This window comes from Mercenaria mercenaria, chromosome 11 (genome assembly GCF_021730395.1).
Source record: "Mercenaria mercenaria strain notata chromosome 11, MADL_Memer_1, whole genome shotgun sequence".
Classification (NCBI taxonomy): Eukaryota; Metazoa; Mollusca; class Bivalvia; order Venerida; family Veneridae; genus Mercenaria; species Mercenaria mercenaria.
Window position 1 is genome coordinate 74,288,026 of NC_069371.1, and position 21,643 is coordinate 74,309,668.

General features: G+C 36.2%; 2 protein-coding genes across 4 annotated transcripts in view; one reads left to right on the forward strand and one right to left on the reverse strand.

Annotated features, from left to right (window-relative positions):
• The window catches only part of LOC123531670 (BRCA1-associated RING domain protein 1-like), a 31,125-nt gene extending 12,570 nt beyond the window's left edge, over positions 1-18,555 (reverse strand). The window contains exons 1-7 of the mRNA XM_053517760.1: positions 18,398-18,555; positions 10,497-10,553; positions 3,856-4,019; positions 2,388-3,137; positions 1,834-1,946; positions 1,061-1,141; positions 205-377 (exon numbers count right to left, since the gene is read on the reverse strand). Coding sequence (XP_053373735.1) covers positions 205-377; positions 1,061-1,141; positions 1,834-1,946; positions 2,388-3,137; positions 3,856-4,019; positions 10,497-10,553; positions 18,398-18,480 — 1,421 coding nt within the window. The 5' untranslated portion in view covers positions 18,481-18,555. The remainder of the gene's footprint in view (positions 1-204; positions 378-1,060; positions 1,142-1,833; positions 1,947-2,387; positions 3,138-3,855; positions 4,020-10,496; positions 10,554-18,397) is intronic.
• An 8-nt stretch (positions 18,556-18,563) lies between these two features.
• The window catches only part of LOC123531669 (E3 ubiquitin-protein ligase HECW2-like), a 68,256-nt gene continuing 65,176 nt past the window's right edge, over positions 18,564-21,643 (forward strand). For 2 of the 3 annotated variants that reach the window (XM_045312836.2, XM_045312839.2), the window contains exon 1: positions 18,582-18,720. The gene's annotated coding sequence lies outside the window, so the exon portion shown is untranslated. Of the gene's footprint in view, positions 18,721-21,643 lie in introns of all 3 variants that reach the window. The other variant, XM_045312837.2, reaches the window with a different exon arrangement.

The window sequence follows — 21,643 nt, forward strand, 5'->3', positions numbered from 1 at the left end:
ATCGTTTAATGACATCATGCAACCGTGCCATTTTTAGTATCTTAGACAACTGCCACACCTGTTACATAACTTACCTATGAGTGAGAGAGGCTCCTCCAGAAACAAGTAGTTTAACACAGTCCACTCTTCCACTGTTAATGACATCATATAACAGTGTCATTTTTTAGTATCTTAGACAACTGCCACACCAGTTACATAACTTACCTAAGTGTGAGAGAGGCTCCTCTGGATACTAGAAGTTTCACACAGTCCACCCGACCATTGTTAATGGCATCATGTAATGGTGTGTCATTCTCTAATCCTGGTATATTTATCATGGCACCATGGTCCAGTAATAACTTGGCTATCTCCAGGTAACCATGGTTACAAGCTTCATGCTGTCAAAAAATGGCACATGGAATGAAACTCGTATATACATGAACATTTTCATTTAAAATACTAGTTAAATCCATAAATATAAAAGTCATTTTATTCGTGCTGGCTTTTAGGTCATCTAAACACAATGTACGTCCCTTTCCAACTTCTGTGGTGGAGAGACCTGACCTTCCCCTCTGGGCATCATTTCAGACATGGGTATAAACCACGGTAGAGGCATCGACCTTCAGTATACTGTCTGGATGACTGGGAAGCATTGTGGGAGGTTTAAATTCAAAACAAACAGTTAATACTGAGATTAAATTAGATGGTTATTTGCAAGTGAAACTTTACTGACTTCAAAACATATTTTTTTACTACAGAGATACAGTCTGATAATTGCATGCAAAACTTTAATCGAATTTCAAGTAGAAAAGAGCCACAATTCATATTAAATTCAATGAAGAGTTACTAAACTTAGTTATTTTCAGTAGGTCTGATCACTGAGATGTACTATGTGACCTTTCAATCCGATACATATTACTGTTGCTACTATGACTTTGCATACAAATCTTTAACCAAAGTGTGACACCAATGCTCACACGAGTAGAACAGCTCTCATTTTCCTGCAAAAAATGAATATCTCAACTCCCCCCTCCCAGTCTAAGAACTTTGACTCAGTTGACAAAACCTCCTGTGCTCTTACCAGTGGAGTCCATCCAGCATTATCTCGTACATTCGGATTAGCTCCTTCACCAAGCAGCTGCTTCACTCTGTCTATGTCATTCTGAAAGAAACATCATTATATTCAGCTTTATCAAACACAGCCAACCCCATCCTCATAGGAAACAGAAATAGTGGTCTTTGTTGACAGGTTGTCCCTAAACAGAGGTAAATTTATACTATTTTTGCTAAAAAGGACAAGATCATAGTACTTTGTAAGCATGTGTGTGTGTTTGGTGTAAGTCTTGTACAACAATTTTTCAGTTGTATAAACGACAGTGTCTACTTGTAGCAGTGAGCACAATGCCCAAATTTATTGTGCTGCCTCACTGGTATATCACACCTTAGACATGCCACATGATACCCCATCCAGTCACATTATACTGACACTGGGCTGACCAGTCCTAGCACTATCCTCTTAAGGTGATGAAGCTGTTAGTACCATTTTTTCTGTCTTTCTATGAGGCGGCTAGGGATCAACCCACAACCTCCTGCACACGATGCGGGCACTCTACCACTAGGCTTCTGAAGCAGTTTTATAGCAGTGGCTTTTATTAAGAGATTGTCTTTATTAATAGTATGACAGCTTCTTAAACTGTTGAACGAGAGCTCTTCCTAACGGTGAACAAAACACTTGTAAGAAATTGAAATCGGAAATGGCAGCAAAAAATGGTCATATATAAACAATTAATGCCTTTCATGAACCCATTTACAGTAAACATAGATATGTACAAACTGAAGGCAAACAAAATTTACCTTGATAGCAGCAACTTGAAGAGGAGTTTCACCTTTTGCATTTCTCTTATTCAAGGCAGGTGACTGTGCAGACCTCTGGTCTTTTCCCAGTTGTCTCCCTTTTGGTGTGCTCACTAAACAGACAAGATTTGATTTCACAGTATTTTCTACCATTTTTTCATCTTTCTTCATTTCTTAATTCTTTAGAAACCAATTCTTTCTTTGGGCAGACTAGAACAGTTTATATCAAGAGATATGGAATGTACTTCTTAACTAAACAAAGCTTTTACTTATAGTACTTTTAAAAAGGTGCCATTTAAAGGCCCACTACCCTGTAAAAAGTTTTGAAGACCATGCAGGCTTCCCATAAAACAACTTTATTTCACTATTTTTATTCCCTTTTGCCCTAAAACTGACCTGTTTCCACCTCCTCTCACCTTCCGCACAAAATTAAGTGACCCATACCCATTCACCTCTGAATGAAATATTTCCCCTTTAATAAAATAAACCTGCTTAAGTAAAAAAGGAAGAAACAAAATGAAAAAATATGGATTAATTAATCCTTTCAGCCATACCTTGTTTCTCACTGTTAATAACTGGGGTATGAACACCTGTTAACTTCGACCTTGACTTTGCAGACACAGGTGTCCTCTGACCAACACTCCCAGTGTCACTAACTGAAACATCCAAAGCACTCTCATCTCCTTCAGTTGCCTTTTTCTTCCCTTTCCTCTTTTTTGCTGTTGATGTACTCTTTGCAGAGGGAGTAACTTTTTCCGGAGTTACCTTCCCAATGTTACTATCTAAACTATGTCTAAGTCTTGTTTTTGGTACATTAATGGCTTTTTGAGTCTTTCTACACTTCCTTTCACTTTTTGTTGTCTTTTCATTTTCACTATCATCTGCTTTATCTGAACAATTCAATTCCTCCTCATCTTCATCATAATCGTAAAACTGTGTCAAAGTCGTCTGATCGATCGGTAAACTTTTCCTTCTCTTATTTGGTGATTTCTCATTTGGCGAGGGAACTTTAGAGATTGCTCTCTTACTGTCACGCTTTTCAATAGATCTTTTTGCAGTCTCTGAACATTTAGTGGCATTAGTTTGCTTTGTTTCTTCCTTTTCTTGCTGTTTTCTTTTCCTAATTCTGGTTTTACCTTCTGTTGCTGGTGAAAGGACTACTTTCTTTCCAGCAACTTGTTTACTCAATGATCTATTTTTAGTATCAGTCACATGATCATGGTTTAATACAGATGTATTATCATATGATGCAGATCCTGGGATTGGTTGATTTGGTGTGCACTGAATCTGAGGATCCTCGTTCTCTAGAAATACAAATTTATAATCAATCAAATATACAATGAAACACTGATCGTTTCAGGTTTGCAAGGGAATGCATAAATTGCTTGGTTATTCAGGATTTTAAGCTATCCAAACATAGAAATTCAGGAAAATTGCCGGGAACCACAGGAAAATTGCCGGGAACCACAAACAGCTTCAGTCAGCCCTGGTGCACTAGCCACAACATTTTTTCCACAGTCTATGGAGAGACACAAATGCTATTCTCGGCTTTTCTTAAGACATATAAATCATTTGTTTGATATCCAGCATGCATTTAAATTGAGTTAAGTATCATACTGTAAAGTCATTTCATTTCCTGCGCATGAAATATTGTGGTTTTGTTCAATATAGCTTTTTCATTATGGTGATATGAATTCATGAATTTCAATTTTACAAGAAAGCAGGAATGGAAAGTTTATTTCTTCATTTGAGTTTAACCCTTATCATGCTGAACAAGATGGATTCTGCCTTTGCGTCATCCATGGAGTCTGATCAAGGTCTGCACTGTTCGCCATTCAGTCAGTATCTTTTTTGTAAACACCCCTTTTAACAGTTAATGGTACTGTCCCAATTGAAAGATGGACAAGTTCATTATAGAAATTTAGCAGGGTAAGGGTTAATGATTGATGCTAGCACAAAATATTAGTACTCTACAAATATTAATGATCTCACTCTTATCCAACTTTATACAACTGTACAAACCTTTATAGTTATCTAAAACTTTCTCATCTACAGCCAGTTCTTGCCTCAGTCTAGCACACAATGACGCCAGGTTGAACAGTTGTCTGTCTACATCAGCATCCTTCACATCGGCTGGAATACTGCACACGGGGCATGCTGTACCAAGGTAAGCCTCACAACACAAGCTGCAGATAATTGCGACATAAATCGAAATATTTCGCAGTTGTTTCAATCTTGTTTTCATATCCAAATGAGAGAAACTAAAATTTTACAATCTAGAAAACACAGGTCTGTTTCATTAATTTATTACAAAATTTATTACACAGATAATCAAATTTCATTACTAATTCATATTTTTCAAACTATTTATAGTAACATATTTTAAAATCGTCCTGGCACTATTTTGATACATTATAACTCATGTTTTTGTATGGTCTATATACGGCCGAACCAACAGTTTCAATAAACAAGAGGACCATGATGGTCCTGAATCGCTCACCTGTCCCCACATGACCCAGTTTTGAACTGAGTATGACGTAGTTTTTTTCTATTATTTGACATATTGACCTAGTTTTTGAGCTCATGTGACCCAGTTTTGAACCTGACCTAGATATCATCAAGATGAACATTCAGACCAATTTTCATACAGATCCCATGAAAACTATGGCCTCTAGAGAGGTCACAAGGTTTTTCTATTATTTGACCTAATGACCTAGTTTTTGAAGGCACGTGACCCAGTTTTGAACTTGACCTAGATATCATCAAGGTGAACATACTCACCAATTTTCATGAAAATCTCATGAAAAATATGGCCTCTAGAGAGGTCAAAAGGTTTTTCTATTTTTATACCTACTGACCTAGTTTTTGAACGCACATGACCCAGTTTCAAACTTGACCTAGATATCATCAAGGTGAACATTCTGTCCAATTTTCATGAAGATCCATTCAAAAGTATGGCCTCTAGAGAAGTCACAAGGTTTTTCTATTTTTAGACCTACTGACCTAGTTTGTGATCGCAGTTGACCCAGTTTCCATCTTGACCTAGATATCATCAAGATGAACATTCAGACCAACTTTCATACAGATCCCATGAAAAATATGGCCTCTAGAGAGGTCACAAGGTTTTTTTATTATTTGACCTAATGACCTAGTTTTAGATGGCACAAGACCCAGTTTCGAACTTGACCTAGATATCATCAAGGTAAACATTCTGACTAACTTTCATGAAGATCCATTTAAAATTATGGCCTCTAGAGAGGTCAAAAGGTTTTTCTATTTTTAGATCTACTGACCTAGTTTTGGACTGCACGTAACCCAGTTTCAAACTTGACCTAGATATCATCAAGATGAACATTCTGACCAACTTTCATAAAGATCCCATGAAAAATGTGACCTCTAGAGTGGTCACAAGCAAAAGTTTACGCACGGACGGATGACGGACGCAGCGCGATCACAAAAGCTCACCTTGTCACTTTGCTACGTGTTGTAGCGCCATCTTCCATTGTCTCTATTTTTCAATTTGTTGAATGAAATTTCTTTAAACTGCCTTTTTATAGACAAAGTCTTTCTTAAAGACACTTACATCAGTTTCTTGTATGCGAGATGGGGCAAAAATTTCCGAATAATAGAATTTGTTAAAACTTTGTATATGAACACAGTTTCATGTTAGAAACAGAAAAATACAAAAGCAATCATAGGCCAGAGTTATCTACCCTTAAAACCAGATCTTTCTTCAAATTTGCATATTCAAGGGCAGATAACTCCTGAACAAGCATGGTGACCTTCGATTTTTTTTTTCATACTTCTGTTTCTAACAATAGAAGATGCTTTTGTAGAGAAGCGCATGTCTTCCCAATGCACAGTCGTATAGGCAAGAAGTCAATAGGCGACTGGAGCGAAATTCAGAGAGACACTGATGGTTGGCTGCAATAGGGATAATCTACTTGGCATGTCCAATCATCCCACTAAGTTTCAACACTCTGGGCCAAGTTATGAATTGCGACACTCTGGGCCAAGTTATGAACTGTGACCTTGACCTTTGATCGAGTGACCCCCAAAATCAGTAGGGGTCATCTACTCTGCATGTCCAATCATCCTATTAAGTTTCAACATTCTGGGTCAAGTGGTTCTCAAGCTACTGATTGAAAAGAGTTTTCTATGTTCAGCCCCCTGTGATCTTGACCTTTGATGGAGTGACCTAAAAAACGATAGGGGTCATTTATTCTGTAAGTCGTATAACCCTATGAAGTTTGAAGGTTCTAGGTCAAATGGTTCTCAAGTTATTGACCGGAAATGGATTTCCATGTTCTGTCCACTGTGACCTTGACCTTTCATAGAGTGACCCCAAAATCAATAGGGGTCATCTACTCTGCATGTCCAATCATCCTATGAAGTTTCAACATTTCTCAAGTAACTGACCAGAAATGGTTTTCAATGTTCAGGCCCCTGTGACCTTGACCTTTAATAGAGCGACCCCCAAAATTAATAGGGGTCATCTACTCAGCAAGTCCAATCATCCTATGAAGTTTCAACATTCTGGGTCAAGCGGTTCTCAAGTTATTGATTGGAAATGGTTCTCCATGTTCAAGCCCCTGTGACCTTGACCTTTAACAGAGTGACCTCAAAATCAATAGGTGTCATCTACTCTGCATGAACAATCATCCTATGAAGTTTCAACATTCTGGGTCAAGTGGTTCTCAAGTTATTGATCTGAAATGGTTTTCCATGTTCAGGCCCGTGACCTTGACCTTTGACGGAATGACCCAAAAAACAGGGGTCGACTACTCCATAAGCCCTGCCACCCTATGAAGTTTGAAGGTTCTAGGTCAAATGGTTCTCCAGTTATTGACTGGAAATGAAGTGTGATGGACAGACGGACAGAAAGGGCAACAAGAGGACTATGATTTTCATGAAGATCCAGGGGTGTAAAATTCCACTCGCCCGCTCGCATTGGCGAGTTAAAGTATGGATAGGACGAGTGGATCTCGCTGTATACTCTACCGATCGGGCGAGTGGTTTTTACGTCGTAGCTTTAATGAAATTTAGAAATTACATCTTGAAAAACCTCAACAAACTTTGAGATAGTTCAGTTGCTACTTTGACTGGAATTTACCCGCGAATCGTAAAGATATCAAAACGTCATGCCAGTAATTTTCCATTCCGATAGCACGTGCGATCTATCGTAGTATCAAATTCACATCTCCGTTACTTTTGTTTATGGACACGTACACAAAAAACGTGCGTAGTGCATTCATTTTTTAACATTATCGCTTCAGTATTTCAACATCGCTTGAGAAGTAATACAATTTGAAATCTACTAAGATTTCAATAAAATATCGACGGAAATATAAGCAAATTTGTATGAAAACGGTGGAATTTTCATATAATCATTTGTTAAATTTCAAACAGCGCGATCTTAATTACTGATTTCTTTCTAAGAGAAAATACGTGATACATACTATGGGCATAAAATGCAGACTTTTGACCAGAAAGAACAAAAAACAAAATTAAAAAATCTTAAATAATGAAAAAGCGGCAGTAATTTAAATACATTGAGTAAAACGATTTTTTTTTTTTTTTTTTTTTTGGTAAAAATGTCTCGTGGACGTAAATAGAAATGTGGTTTTAAAATAAAACGAAATGATGTTGTTGCGGTTTTTAATAGTTTTAAATGAATCTTTGTGCATGTATTTTTATTTTATATAAAATATTCCTTGAGGGCAAATAGTCGCATGGCGCAAAAACTGTAATATGACGTAATGCCATGACAATCTCGTGCGACAATACCGCTTTGATCTCCATTTCAGATGTCATGATACCAACACACTTCTTTTAGCTCTTTGAGAGGATGTTAATTGATGATGAAAACAGGCCAATTACTTAGTTTATCAACAGAATAATTACCGATGATCGTCAACTTTTTCTTTTCGTTTCAAGACGGGTAGGTGGAATATGATTATTGTGTCCATATTTTTAGGACACTTTTCAAAATATTTTTTTTTCAGGAAATAAGTCTTGAGAAAATTAAAATAACTGATGTTTAATACTTTCCTGACACTTTGGGAAACTACGGCAGGGGTTAGACTGTGTTTATTTTTACTATCGATGCAGTTATTATGGAAAGCAACTTGGTGGTGGAGATGACAAATTAGTGAAAGAAAAATGAATGTCTGGTGTGAAAAGGAAATTTAAAGAGTAACAAAAACGGATAATCAAAAAGGAAACGTAGTGTACGAGCTATGCGTTAAGTTTGAAATTTGCTTGTACATAATTCTCCTTTCATAAAACGTGACAGTATTAAACATGTCAATTATTAGGGCGAGTGACTGTCCACTAAGGGCGAGTAGATTTTACTAGCTACTAGTCCTGCAGGGCGAGTGGTGTGAAAAAGAATTTTACACCCCTGAGATCCATTTAAAAATATGGCCTCTAGAGAGGTCACAAGGTTTTTCTATTATCTGACCTAATGACCTAGTTTTTGACCGCACGTGACCCAGTTTCGAACCTGACCTAGATATCATCAAGGTGAACATTCTGACCAATTTTCATGAAGATCCATTGAAAAATATGGCCTCTAGGGAGGTCACAAGGTTTTTCTATTTTTAGACCTACTGACCTAGTTTTTGACCGCATGTGACTCAGTTTCGAACTTGACCTAGATATCATCAAGATGAACAATCTGACCAACTTTTTAAAGATCCCATGAGAAATGTGACCTCTAGAGTGGTCATAAGCTTAAGTTTACGGACTGACACACACATGGACGGACGACGGACGCTGCCAGGGTTCGACACTAACGGTGTCCCGGGGGCCCGAGGATCCCAAATTTTGAGGAGGAACACCAACTTCTAAAAGCTGGGATTCCGGCTGGATACCTATTTTTTTGGTCAATAATATCCAAAAAGTAAAAGATAAATACCTGTTTGAAAAATATTTTAACCCTTTCCCACATCGATACGTTTATCACCGTATCTATCGATTACCAAACAGAAACGTATTCACCCGTGTCTATCGGTTACCCGATAGAAACGTATAATACCGATTAACGGCCATTTAAACAGAATCGTTTTATCCCGTGTCTCATAATCAATCGCTTTATTTTCGTTCTTTTCCTAAAGAAACAAATTCCGGATGTTTACTAACTCAAAATATGGGATTTCGTCATCATTATTTACGTACAAGATCATGTGGTTACTATTTAAATATATCGGGTACTTTTCAAAGAAAGACACCGGGGTTTTTTCCTACATGTGCACGACGCTACGTCATGGAAAATTACTGAGAAAACTGCCTACAACTGGCCGGTTCGCGGGACTTTCCTCGTTCTAAAAATAACAACCATTTAACATCTAAGTATTTTTAAATGTGTTAGGTCATGAAGGTCAAGCGTGACACATGCAGATTTCCCCTGAACAACAATCTGTGTTTACAATGGCTTGGAATTTATGGCCTTACACAAAGAAGTATAAAATATATTTATTTTTATAGCTCTTTGCCTTACATAACGGGAAGTGTTAATCAAAACAGAAGGACCGCGGCTTCCAAATATTTTATGACATCCCAAGAGTTAATGCAGCGGAGGTCACCCGTGATGTACCGACGTTTGATCATCAAAATATTACTTAATATTATCGAAAAATATTTTAATTTTTAGTACAAGAATACTGTAGTCGGTTACGAGTCTCGATCTCTGCGATCTTTTTGCACTTTCAGAAATTTTACGATCCGTTATTTTTGTAGTGTTATTCAGTTTGATGTTGTTTTTTTTTATATAAATAGAAAACCTACTTACCGATTCCGATTCGGAAGATAAGTCTATTAACTATAAATCAAACTTTCAAACATCAAAATGAAATTGTTTATGAATTTCAATCTGAAAGTAATCCAAAACAGAATTTTATGCCTAAAAATATAATTCCCTTACTTTAACACTTTATATCTTCGAACCTCAAAGAGAAACTACAATAAATTCTGTATCATCGGAAATATAAATGCCAGGTAGTATTAAGATTTTATATTTTAAAATATATGAAGAGAAGTCGAGAATTTCAAGAATTTTTTTTTTTTTGATATTATAATTTTTAGTGGTTGTCACAATAGACTTGACTATGATTATATCTATAAGATACAAGTGTCTCCAAAGTCGAGACCTTGTCTTGACATTGGGAAACATGTAAATTGATATCAGTTGGATACATTCTTCTGTAGGAGTTAAGGTGTCAGCCACTCAATACAGAGATTGCGGGTTCGAATCCCACTGGGGTCACGACCGTAACTTCTCATAAGACACCTGTTGTGATTGTTTTTATATATCATATTATGAGGGATCCCAAAGCCTGAGGAGGACCCCCAGATTTAAAAAGTAGAGATTCCTTTGGGAACCTTGTTCAAATAAGTTAGTGTCTAACCCTGGCTGCGCGATCACAATAGCTCACCTTGTCACTTTGTGACTGGTGAGCTAAAAACAATATGTCTCCCCAAGTGGTGAGGGTGGGCGGGGGAGAGAGAGAGAGAGAGAGAGAGAGAGAGATAATGACACTGTGTTCATATACAAAGTATGAACAATTTCTATTACTGGGTAATTTTTAAACTAAAACTGCAGCAACCGTCCTTAGATAAGTTAGAATTATCATATTGTAAATACAGTCTTGAAAACAACTTACTTGCAGAATATGTGCTCACAACCTCCAAGAGTGACTGGACTGCTTGCAAAAAGCCCACTGAAAAATGCCAAAATCTAATAGACAACTAGAGCAATAACTTCAACAAAATGTGTTTTAACCACAAAATGCCAACAATATGCAAAACTAGCCATGGTACTGAGCATCCCTACACATCTGGTTGAAATCCCACAAGTAAATTCAGAGGACTAGTGCGCAGTGTTTCTTATTTGCCCAATTTGGGGCGGAAATTGGGCTCCATTCCCAATGGCAAACAGCATGTTTTTTCCCCAATGTCAAAGCTAAAATTCCCGAAGTTAATTTGTTTTACTTATTTTTTTCAACTTTTTCAAACAAGACTGTACAGGTCTATGAAGAATGAAACCTTAAATATTTGAAACACAAGACAATTTGTTAACTTAATGCATAACGATAGATTTTATGACCATTTTTTTTCTTTCTTAAATGTGACATTTTAATAAACAAGAGGGCCAAGATGGCCCTAGGTCGCTCACCTGTGCAACACACCATAACAGTGTAAACATGTTTTACCTAGTGATTACATGGAAACAAATATTCTGGCCAATTTTCAGTAAGATTGGACCAAAAAACGTGGCATCTTGAGTGTAAACAAACATTTTCTTTGATTTGACCTAGTGACCTAGTTTTTGACCCCACATGACCCAGATACGAACTTGTCCAACACTTCATGATAACAAACATTCTGCCCAAAATTTATGAAGATAGAATAAACAAGAGCTGTCACTAATGGTGACAAATGCCCCCACAGCACCTTGACCTTTGACCTGGTGACCTTGACCTTTGACCTGGTGGCCCCAAAGTCAATTGGGGTCGTGTACTCAATAAGTACTATTAGCATGTGAAGTGCCTTCATGCAAAAAGTTAACCTTGTGATGAACGAACGAACGAACGGATGGACAGTTGAAAACTAATATGCCTCCCTTCAGGGGCATAAAAATGTGCCCCCTAGGGTGTAAACAACCTTATTCTTTGATTTGACCTGGTGACCTAGTTTTTGACCCCACATGACCCAGATAAAAATTCAAACATTTCATGCAGACAAACATTCTGACCAAGTTTCATGCACATCAAATGAACAAGAGTGTTAACACGCTTTTCCTTTGATTTGACTGGGTGACCTAGTTTCTGACCCCATATGACCCAGTTTCAAACTTGGCCTAGGAACCATCAAGATAAACATTCTGACCAAGTTTCATGAAGATAGGGTAATAAATAGGGCCTCTAGGTTGTTTACAAGCTTTTCCTTTCAGGGATTTTTTAAGGCTGATTTTGGGGCTGAATTTGGGCCCCATCCCAATTGCAAAAAAATTTGCTTATTTTCCCAATTCCGAGGTATGTGACATTCAACAAAGACAAGTCTGAAATAAAGGTTTTATGATGGCTAAACTTATTTTTTGAATTTCCAAATTGTTAGGTTTTACACACCATTTTTCCCAATTGAATGGGCCCCGGACCCGAGGTTTGAAACACTAAAAAAATACCTGCCTTTTATTTGACCTGATGACCTAGTTTTTGACCCAACATGACCTAGTTTCGATCCAGCCTAGAGATTATCATGATAATCATTCTGTTCAAGTTTGTATCAAATCAAAGCATAAATGAAACCTCTATATTGCTGAAAAGGCAAAAATAGAAAATTTTGCCCCTTTCAGGGGCAGTAACTCTAGAACCCATGATGGAATCTAGCCGGTCTTCGAAAGGAACCGAGATCTTATTCTGACTTAAGTTGTGTGTGTTGTTAAAATCAAATATAAAACGTCACTTCTATTGTGTTCACAAGGTAAAAATTACCAACTTTTGGCTCTTTTAAGGGTCAATCAGGGTTCGTAACTCTAGAACCTATGATTGGATCTGACAGATTCACTATGGAATCCAAGATTTATTGTTGTTGTAGATATTTTGCAGATTTATATCAAATCAAACCATAAATGAAGTCTCTATATGGCTGCAAAAGCCAAAATAGCAAATTTTGAACCTTTAAGGGGCCATTAATCTGGAACTCATGACAGGATCTGGCCAATTTTCGAAAGGAACTGAGATATTATGCCAATACAAGTTGTGTGCAAGTTTGATTAAAGTTGACTGCAAAATGTTGTCTCTATAGTGTTCACAAGCCAAAAATAGCAAACTTCGGCCCTTTAAGGGGCCGTAACTCTGGAACCCATGATGGGATCTAGCCAGTTTTCGAAAGGAACTGAGATATTATGACCATACAAGTTGTGTGCAAGTTTGATTAAAATCAAATACAAAATGTGGTATCTATCGTGTTCAAAAGGAAATTGTGGACGGACAATGGACATAAAAACACTGGTGCGGACCATTCTTTGTGACAGACGGACACACAAGACAGACAGATATCTTTAATATCTTTTGAATTCATTACAATAGTTATTAAACCAAATTACCAAACATGCATTTCAAATAACAAATCTATCTAGCTTGGCAATTCATAAATTGTCAATCAGGTTACCAAAAGGAAAATATTGCGATTGATATAAAATTGTGCAAATAGATTAGTACATCTTTTAAATTACCTTTAAACCATTAGCCTGCTGGCAGCAAGTGATTCTGCCTTTGCAACCAGCGCAAACCAAGATCAGCTGTGCATGTCTGTGTAGGCTGATCATGGTCTGCTCTGTTCGCTATTCAGTCAGTCAGTAAATTTTCAATGAACACCCCTTCCAATAATAATTGGTACTGTCAAAACTGAATGATGGACCAGTCCATTTTAGAAATTTGGCAGGCTAAAGGTTAAAGCACACCGCAATGTGTTTTTTTAAACTCTATTTCTTCTGAAATTTAATAAAATTACTTTTTTTTTAATTCCCCTTTGCTAACATACTAAATTCCACTACGAACTGGCTAGGAGGGAACAATCCCTTATGTGGAAAGAGGGCTCTAACTTAAAACTTGATGCATCCAATCTCCACAGGCACGAGTATCGGACCTGGGACTGAAAAAATATGACCAGACTGATAAAAACCCTTGTTTGCACAACGAAACGGTACGAAAACTCGACTAAAATATGGTTGTCAGCCGAGCACGGGTCAAATTCACTTGTCATTACTAACAAGTATTACTAAATATGTAAATTAAGGCCACTCATGACTGTCAGTAGCATCTGCTACACCTGATACTTACTTTTTTTTATTTTTCCGTCGGTCTTTCGTTTGCATTCTCCGCCACTGAAAGCGATATGATAATATCCGAGTAATTTTGTGTGAAATGTTGCAGTTCTGTCAGAGGTGTGTCGCTATTGGACAATCAGAAATTACTTTAAAAAATACTGGAGGAATTCTGTTCAATAAACTGATTCTGAGGTACAGTACAGCTAGCGCGGCACCTTCAAAAACCCTTCGACCCTCGCGCGTAAAAATTTTTTCGGGTGTTCAGTTGCGATGGCCGGACACCCGTCGGCCCTCGCGGTCATGAACACAGCGGTTCGCGGTGGACGGCCGCGAGGATTCGCAGTGTTCACGCGCGAGGGACCATCGCGGTCAACGTTTTATTTTAACATTAATTTTTCAACAGTATATAGAAGCATTTAATTGTTAAATTTATCATCTACAATGTATTTATTATAAATACACAATGTATATCATTTATTCAATTTACTCGTCTACCTTTATCAGACCTTGTTATCTACGCCCGAAAAATTTTAATGTTTTGATTTTAGTTTATTGCCATTGACGATTATATCTTTTTCAATAAATTATATCCAAATTGTAAACAATTGTGTGAAGGGATGTTTTACACACACATTGTATCAAATTGCGACACGTTGATTACATTCACAAGATTTTTTCATATAATTGTCTGAACACATGTCAAATTTTGACACGTTATCGGCGTATTTTAAATAGAAAGAGCTCGCACATAATCGTAAGTGTTAAAAAAAAATAAACAAAATAACATAGCCGATAGTTGTTTCTTTTTTCTGAGTGAATATAGTTTTGTTTTCTGTTTTGTTTTCTCAACTGTTAACTAAAATCTAGAGGCAGCAAGACCACCATATGCATGTAAGAAATAATTAATCCGCCGATCAGACTGTACCAAGTAAGATGTACTATCTCAAAAGCGAATCTCAGAGAACTTTAGAACTCCTAATGTTATGAACATGTTTTTATTTTTTAATTTATATTAGCTTCGGGATTTGAGCAATTGTTTCAGTATTATTACATACTGATTTTATTTATTTTGCAGGTACAGCCGTTGTCAAGAAACGTATACTTTTGTACTTTGTTATATTTATTTTCGTTCCAATCTAGTGTTTTTATACTAACAATACCTAACAGTTATATTGTTTAGCACTAAACGGTTTATCTTTATTATGAATTTGGCATAAAATTAAAAGATTATAATAGAGGTAAGTTGCTAGGTTTCTTTTTCTAATGAATTTATTTGCATTAACGACTAAAAGCTATTTTACAATTAAAAAACGTTCTGTTTTGTAACGAATTTTTATTGCTTTTACTGCTAGTAACAACGTTCTATTTGGTTCGAAAACGTCTGCATGATAGTTTTTAAAAGTGCACAACTTTTCCAAGTGAATCTGAACAGAAACAGTGTACATAGGTTCTCTTTGAATGTTTTTACAACTAAAGGCCCAGTGCTAAAGGTTCAATGATCAATAATCATTTTAATATATTTGTGTGACTTACAAGCTGATAAAATTTCAGTAATTTATTATATTACGGAATTAATGTAAAATGCTGTTTGGTGAAAAGTATAGTGGTCTTCGAAAGTATTGAGCACACATTCTGAATGTTTTTTTTTTTTTGTCTTTTTCAGGCGGAGACTATGCAAGATTAGTGTCTTATTAGTTTTCCTGCAATATTTTGCACAAGGAGTTTTTAACATTTTTCTTTTAATACATATCTACCTAACGTGTTCCCGTCATTGTTCTGTCCTTACCATATTTGGCACATTTTTATTACGCAGTATTAGTACTACAAGTATGTGGGCCTCTGACGAACTGGGAGATGAGACGCAAATGACGAACTGAGAAAAAAACGGAGACATCTGGACACATAATTAATTTTATTACCATTAAAATTATGAGCTATATATGGCAAGGCCAGAACAAGTAATGACCGACGGAACGACAACTGGATGCACCACGACTAGTAACAGCGCCGACAGGACATAATTGCGTCGAAAAAGCATAACGTCGTAGATACATTATTACGTCGGAGATATATAGCATCAGAGACAAATAACGTCGGATACATATAACGTCAGAGATAAGTAACGTCAAAGATATACAACTATGATTTAGAAATATTGCCTAATACTGCTACATATACTACTAGCTTGTACCGGTCTTCCTTTGAAATTTTTGGTGCTTACGTGACATCCAAAAGACCTCATTCAGATTGATATTTATGTTTCATCAAGTAGCAAAGGTCATTTGTAATGATATGAATGTATGAATATTAATTATCATCAATTTATTAGTATCGTTAGTTTTTTGTGTTTTGTTTTTATATAATGGTTATTTTACAGATGTTTGAATCTTCTTACAGTGTAACTACTCATGTTAAATGTTATTAAATGACAGGTTTTGTAAAAGTTAATAAAGATAATAGGTATGAGTAGATTTCTTGGAAGCACAGAGCACAAAAAGCAGATTCAGAGCCCGCATTTGCAAAGTAGAACCATAGCAAAAATAAAACCTTTTAAGTACACTGAACTCTAACATGTAAACTAATAAAAACTCGAGGGGTAATGAAATGTGCAGCATCCTCCACCAACCATCACCACCCCATCAAAACCTACCATATGACGGAACTTCACTTCACAGTACAGTATGTATAGACAAGTGGATCGACTCGAGCATCCCGAAAGATCAGAGAAAAAAATAAACACAACAGAGATGACTCCAGCAACCCGAAGGTCCAGAGAAAAACAAACCACACTGAGACCACATAAAGAGAGTCTTTTTTTCGGTCACCATATGGCATTTATGACTGTTTAGTTAATAAATGAGCAAGAGGGTGTAAAATAACAGACTATGTCTATTTGTATTTGAACAAAAACTTCATATTCATCTTCTTCTCAAACACCAAATTCGCCGCTCGCTTACGTTTACCTGTAATTAAAAAATGCAACTGTTTCTATTGTTTACAGAAAAAGTACATGTAAATATTACAACAATATGCGGAATTCCGAAAACAAAAGGTATGTACCTAAGTCTCATATATCATAAAAGTGTGTATTAAATATTCATCTAATCAGTAATGAAAATAATAAATCAAAGACTCGAGTAAAAAGTTTTGAAATACTATTAAATATATTCATCTTATCACAGATTGTCAACAAATATGATAGTAATTATATTATTAAACATATTACGAACAAATAACAATAATTATTTGATGAGTAGCAATCATAGAACAGTGTAAAGAAACTTACCAATAATTTCTAAACAACTGAAAAATGACAAACAAGCGAAACAAAAGAGCGTATTAGGTACCGTAATAAATAAAACAGAGTAAGAAACAGCTGTTAGTAAAACATAATTTGTAAGGTATTTGTTAGATGAGGTGCGAATAGCATAAAATTAACTCAACAATCGATTTAGAAATGAACAATAGGATCAAAGGTTTATACGCTTGCAGTGACCTGAAAATAGAAATAAAACTGTTAGAACGAAACAAAGAATATGCAACTCTATTTAGATTTTACAGAAAATACAAAACAATGTGATAATTACTGTTACATATCATAACATCGCGACTGATTACGAGTATACGGACGAGGTATACATCCTAAATAATTAGTTTGTATATGCATAGACAATTTAAGCATTTATATTTATAAATTATGAGATGAATAATTCTTTCAAAAAGTATTGAATGAACACCAGGTTTCCTCGCGGCCGACCACCACGGACCATCGCGTCCGTCCATCGCAACGCGCGGTGTTCGCTGCCTCCGGCAATGACCATTCCTGAACACCCGAAATATCCGATATGACACCCGTCGCGGCGGACAGTAAAAACGAACACGCGAATTGGAATTGCGGCGACAGGTGTTCAAATGAAGGTTCCGCGCTAGCTGTACTGTATTTCCGTGATAGGGCAGAATCCCTCTCTTTAGGAGAGATATTGACCTGTGCAAAAATTATCACAATATTGTGACTTGCGTATAATTAGTTGGACTATGGAAAGAGCTATAAAAATAAATTGATCAGCAACTTGAAAGGCATGTAGAGCAAATCTCACAAATATCACGTGGGAACTGTATGAAACATACAGCAGAAGGATAAAAATCTGTGTCATGAAAAACTTTCTATCAAATTGTTTGTTTATAAATTATAATGATAATGGCCATTTATATATATACCGGTGTTGTTTTTTTTTAATGTTATTAGTATTTTTTGTACGGGGAAGGAATAAATTATGATTGGAATTTAGTCTGAGAAATCAGTTCACAGCTGGACCCCCGATTCGGTTTATTACGAGTGATCAAGATAATGCGGTGACACGAGCTTATGCGAGATTATCTGGCCGATTATCTCCTGTTTCCATTCGGTGTATTTCATACTTCTTTGGACTATGGTAGGACCAGCTAGAGAACACAGATGTTATAAATTATGTAGATAAAACTGACTGATACAGTGATAGATGGAACAAACTAAAAGGTAAAACTACTTTAGTTCCTCAATCAACTGTCAGAACAAATCACAAGTCTTAACTTCAATCTTAGAACACAAGGATAGAATGGATAAAGATTGCGAATATTTGTCTATTTGACATCTACAGACATTGAAATTGGACTATCCGACTTTTTTGTCCGAATTCTATTATACATAGTAATCGTAACAAGTATTTCGCCTATCGTTTTTGCGTAAGTACTTACCATTTGTGACATTTAAACTTTTCTTCAAGTGATGCCAATGCATTCCTGGTATAATGGAATGATACAGATGCGGACTTTTTCATAATTCTTTTCGCTCAAAATGTAAACATGCAATTTCCCGCAAAAAATAATGAACCCGGAAATGATTTATTTACCCAGAGTTCATCAGAAATGATGTTGGCTGTGTGATTTACATTACTTAATTGTACAGTTTATTTGATTATATTTAGTTTTACTGAAGCTATATTGAGGTAATTGTCATTTTCAGCAAGTAATTTCTTAGTGTTTTGTTAAATTACACCGTTGGACTATTTGATCAAGAGGTAAATTTTATGCTGTGACAAAATAATTTAGTTTTGTGTAGAGTAAAATTGGGATTTTTAGTGCAGTCAGAAATATAATTTTGCATCTCTGCTGTAAAATCAGTCCGTATTATGGTCTGGCTAACAAGAAAAACCTCGGGTACTCTGACCAATTTTCAGTAAATGAAAATGGTACAAGTTTGCCATCAATAATGACAATATTATGTACACATGCCATGGTACAATTTTGTTTTGAATTCTTTATTAGCTCTTGCCATGCTGGACACGATTGATTCTGCCTTTGTGACCAGTGTAGAGCTGCACTGTTCACCATTCAGTCAGTAAATTTTCAGGGAACACCCCTTCAAATATTAAATTGTATTGTGCAAATTGAATGGTAGACAAGCTTACTGTCGCTGAGTGGCTGCTTTTTAATTTCTGACTTTTGCAGCCATCGCGACGTTACAGTTTGACCGTCACAATATAAAACAAACTGTATACGTCGGATTAGTTCGACTAATTGAATGGTGGACCTGCTCATTTGTAAAATTTAGCAGGGTAAGGGTTAGACCATGGAATGGCCACTATTTCATTCATGAAATACTGCTTACTTCAAACGTGCAATCTAAGTATTCTAACCGTCAAAACTTCGAAGGACCAAAATAGTGGAGAATAAATCACAGTACACAGTCATGTAAAGTTATTGGTTTTATCCCTTGCGCATTTTGTCGTGTATAGATGCTGTAAATGTTAATAATGTACAGTACAGGGTTTCCACTGGCCCAAATTTTTTTTGGCCACAAAATATCGAAGTCAGTGATACATAGAGGGGTGTGTGTGTAGGGGGTGTTTTCTCCAACACACTGTGCATGTCGCGACAATTTGTCATTTTTATAGTTTATTACATCATTTAGATATAATTTTTCAAACTTTTAGGGTGGGGGCGGGGAGGGCGGGGTCAGGGGGTTTTCTGGGTCTAAATTTGGAGAAATTATTATTCCTTTGCCAAAATAGTAGGGTGCATCTTTGATGAATATAGGCCACTTCTCAGCTAACTTGAATGAAAGGGTTCTATAAATCAAAGAAACAGTCTGATGCAAAAATTGAGTCTAAAACTCTAATAGAGATATACATGTTATATTTTGCATTTTGACAATTTTATTTTCAGTTAAAAATACAAATTAATCGGAAATTGGGGGAGAGTAGCATTATTTATAAAATGAAAATTTATATAAGTTATAACTTATTTTCTATGACCAGAGTTAATTTTTACTATTGATTGCTGCTTGTTATTTGCCATGAAAATCAGTCTACGATCATGATTTAAAAAATCTTGGAAATTATCGCGGATGTCCCGTCAGTTGTTCATACAAAAGATAACTTTGAAATGGCTACTGTGACCCTACTTCTGTGAGTCCGCTCGTTAAAACATACATGTATAAATCAGATTTTTAGAAAGGAAATGGCCACGGGTAATATTGATTTTTTAGGCTAGATAGAGAGTACTTTAGACAAAGAAATACACATTGTAAAAAAATACATTTACGGCAAAATTTTTTTCGCCACTTTATTTTATTCGCCATTGGCGAATTGCAGCGGAAACCCTGCAGTACATACATTTAAATCACCAGAGAATTCGTAATTTGGAAATTATTTGATAATTTTTACATAAGTCATTGAGGAATTGAATCCCCTTTGGATTCATGTAAGTTTTATTTGAATTTATCTCATATTCACAACAAAATCAGCATTTAAACCCAAATCGGCAGTGTTGACAATTTCATTGGAAATTTCCTCTACTATTTTGGTCTTTCGAGTGTTTGACACAAGTGGAGCTATATTGCCCATAAGAAAAATAACTCAAAATTTCCTAGGATTTCAACAGTGAAAGGAGCTATTATTTAGTGTAGCATATAGTCGCATGTTTGGACCAGGCTACTACTGACATGAGTTTAAGGCATCAAGGTTCGAATTTAAGCGCGCATTCTCGCAAAATGGGAACTACTCGTCCTCGTGACTTTTCCCCAGACTCGTAAAATTATGTGAGTGCAAAATCTGAAAAAGAAATGACGACCATTTACATTTTTAGCTCACCTGAGCAATGCTCAGGTGAGTTTTTCTGATCGCTCGATGTCCGGCGTCTGTCGTCCGTCGTCTGTCGTCTGTCGTCTGTCGTCCGTCGTCTGTCAACATTTAGCTTGTGTATGCGATAGAGGCTGTATTTTTCAATTAATCTTCATGAATATTGGTCAGAATGATAACCTTGATGAAATCTAGGCCGAGTTCGAAAATGGGTCATCTCGGGTCAAAAACTAGGTCACTAGGTCAAATCAAAGAAAAACCTTGTGTATGCGATAGAGGCTGTATTTTTCATTTAATCTTCATGAATATTGGTCAGAATGATAACTTTGATGAAATCTAGGCCGAGTTCGAAAATGGGTCATCTCGGGTCAAAAACTAGGTCACTAGGTCAAATCAAAGAAAAACCTTGTGTATGCGATAGAGGCGGTATTTTTCAATTAATCTTCATGAGTATTGGTCAGAATGATAACCTTGATGAAATCTAAGCGGAGTTCGAAAATGGGTCATCTCGGGTCAAAAACTAGGTCACTAGGTCAAATCAAAGAAAAACCTTGTGTATGCGATAGAGGCTGTATTTTTCAATTCTTCTTCATTAATATTGGTCAGAATGATAACCTTTATGAAATCTAGGCCGAATTCGAAAATGGGTCATCTTGGGTCAAAAACTAGGTCACTAGGTCAAATCAAAGAAAAACTTTGTGTATGCGATAGAGGCTGTATTTTTCAATTGATCTTCATGAATTTTGGTCAGAATGATTGCCTTGATAAAATTTAGGCCGAGTTCGAAAATGGATCATCTCGGGTCAAAAACTAGGTCACTAGGTCAAATCAAAGAAAAACCTTGTGTATGCGATAGAGGCGG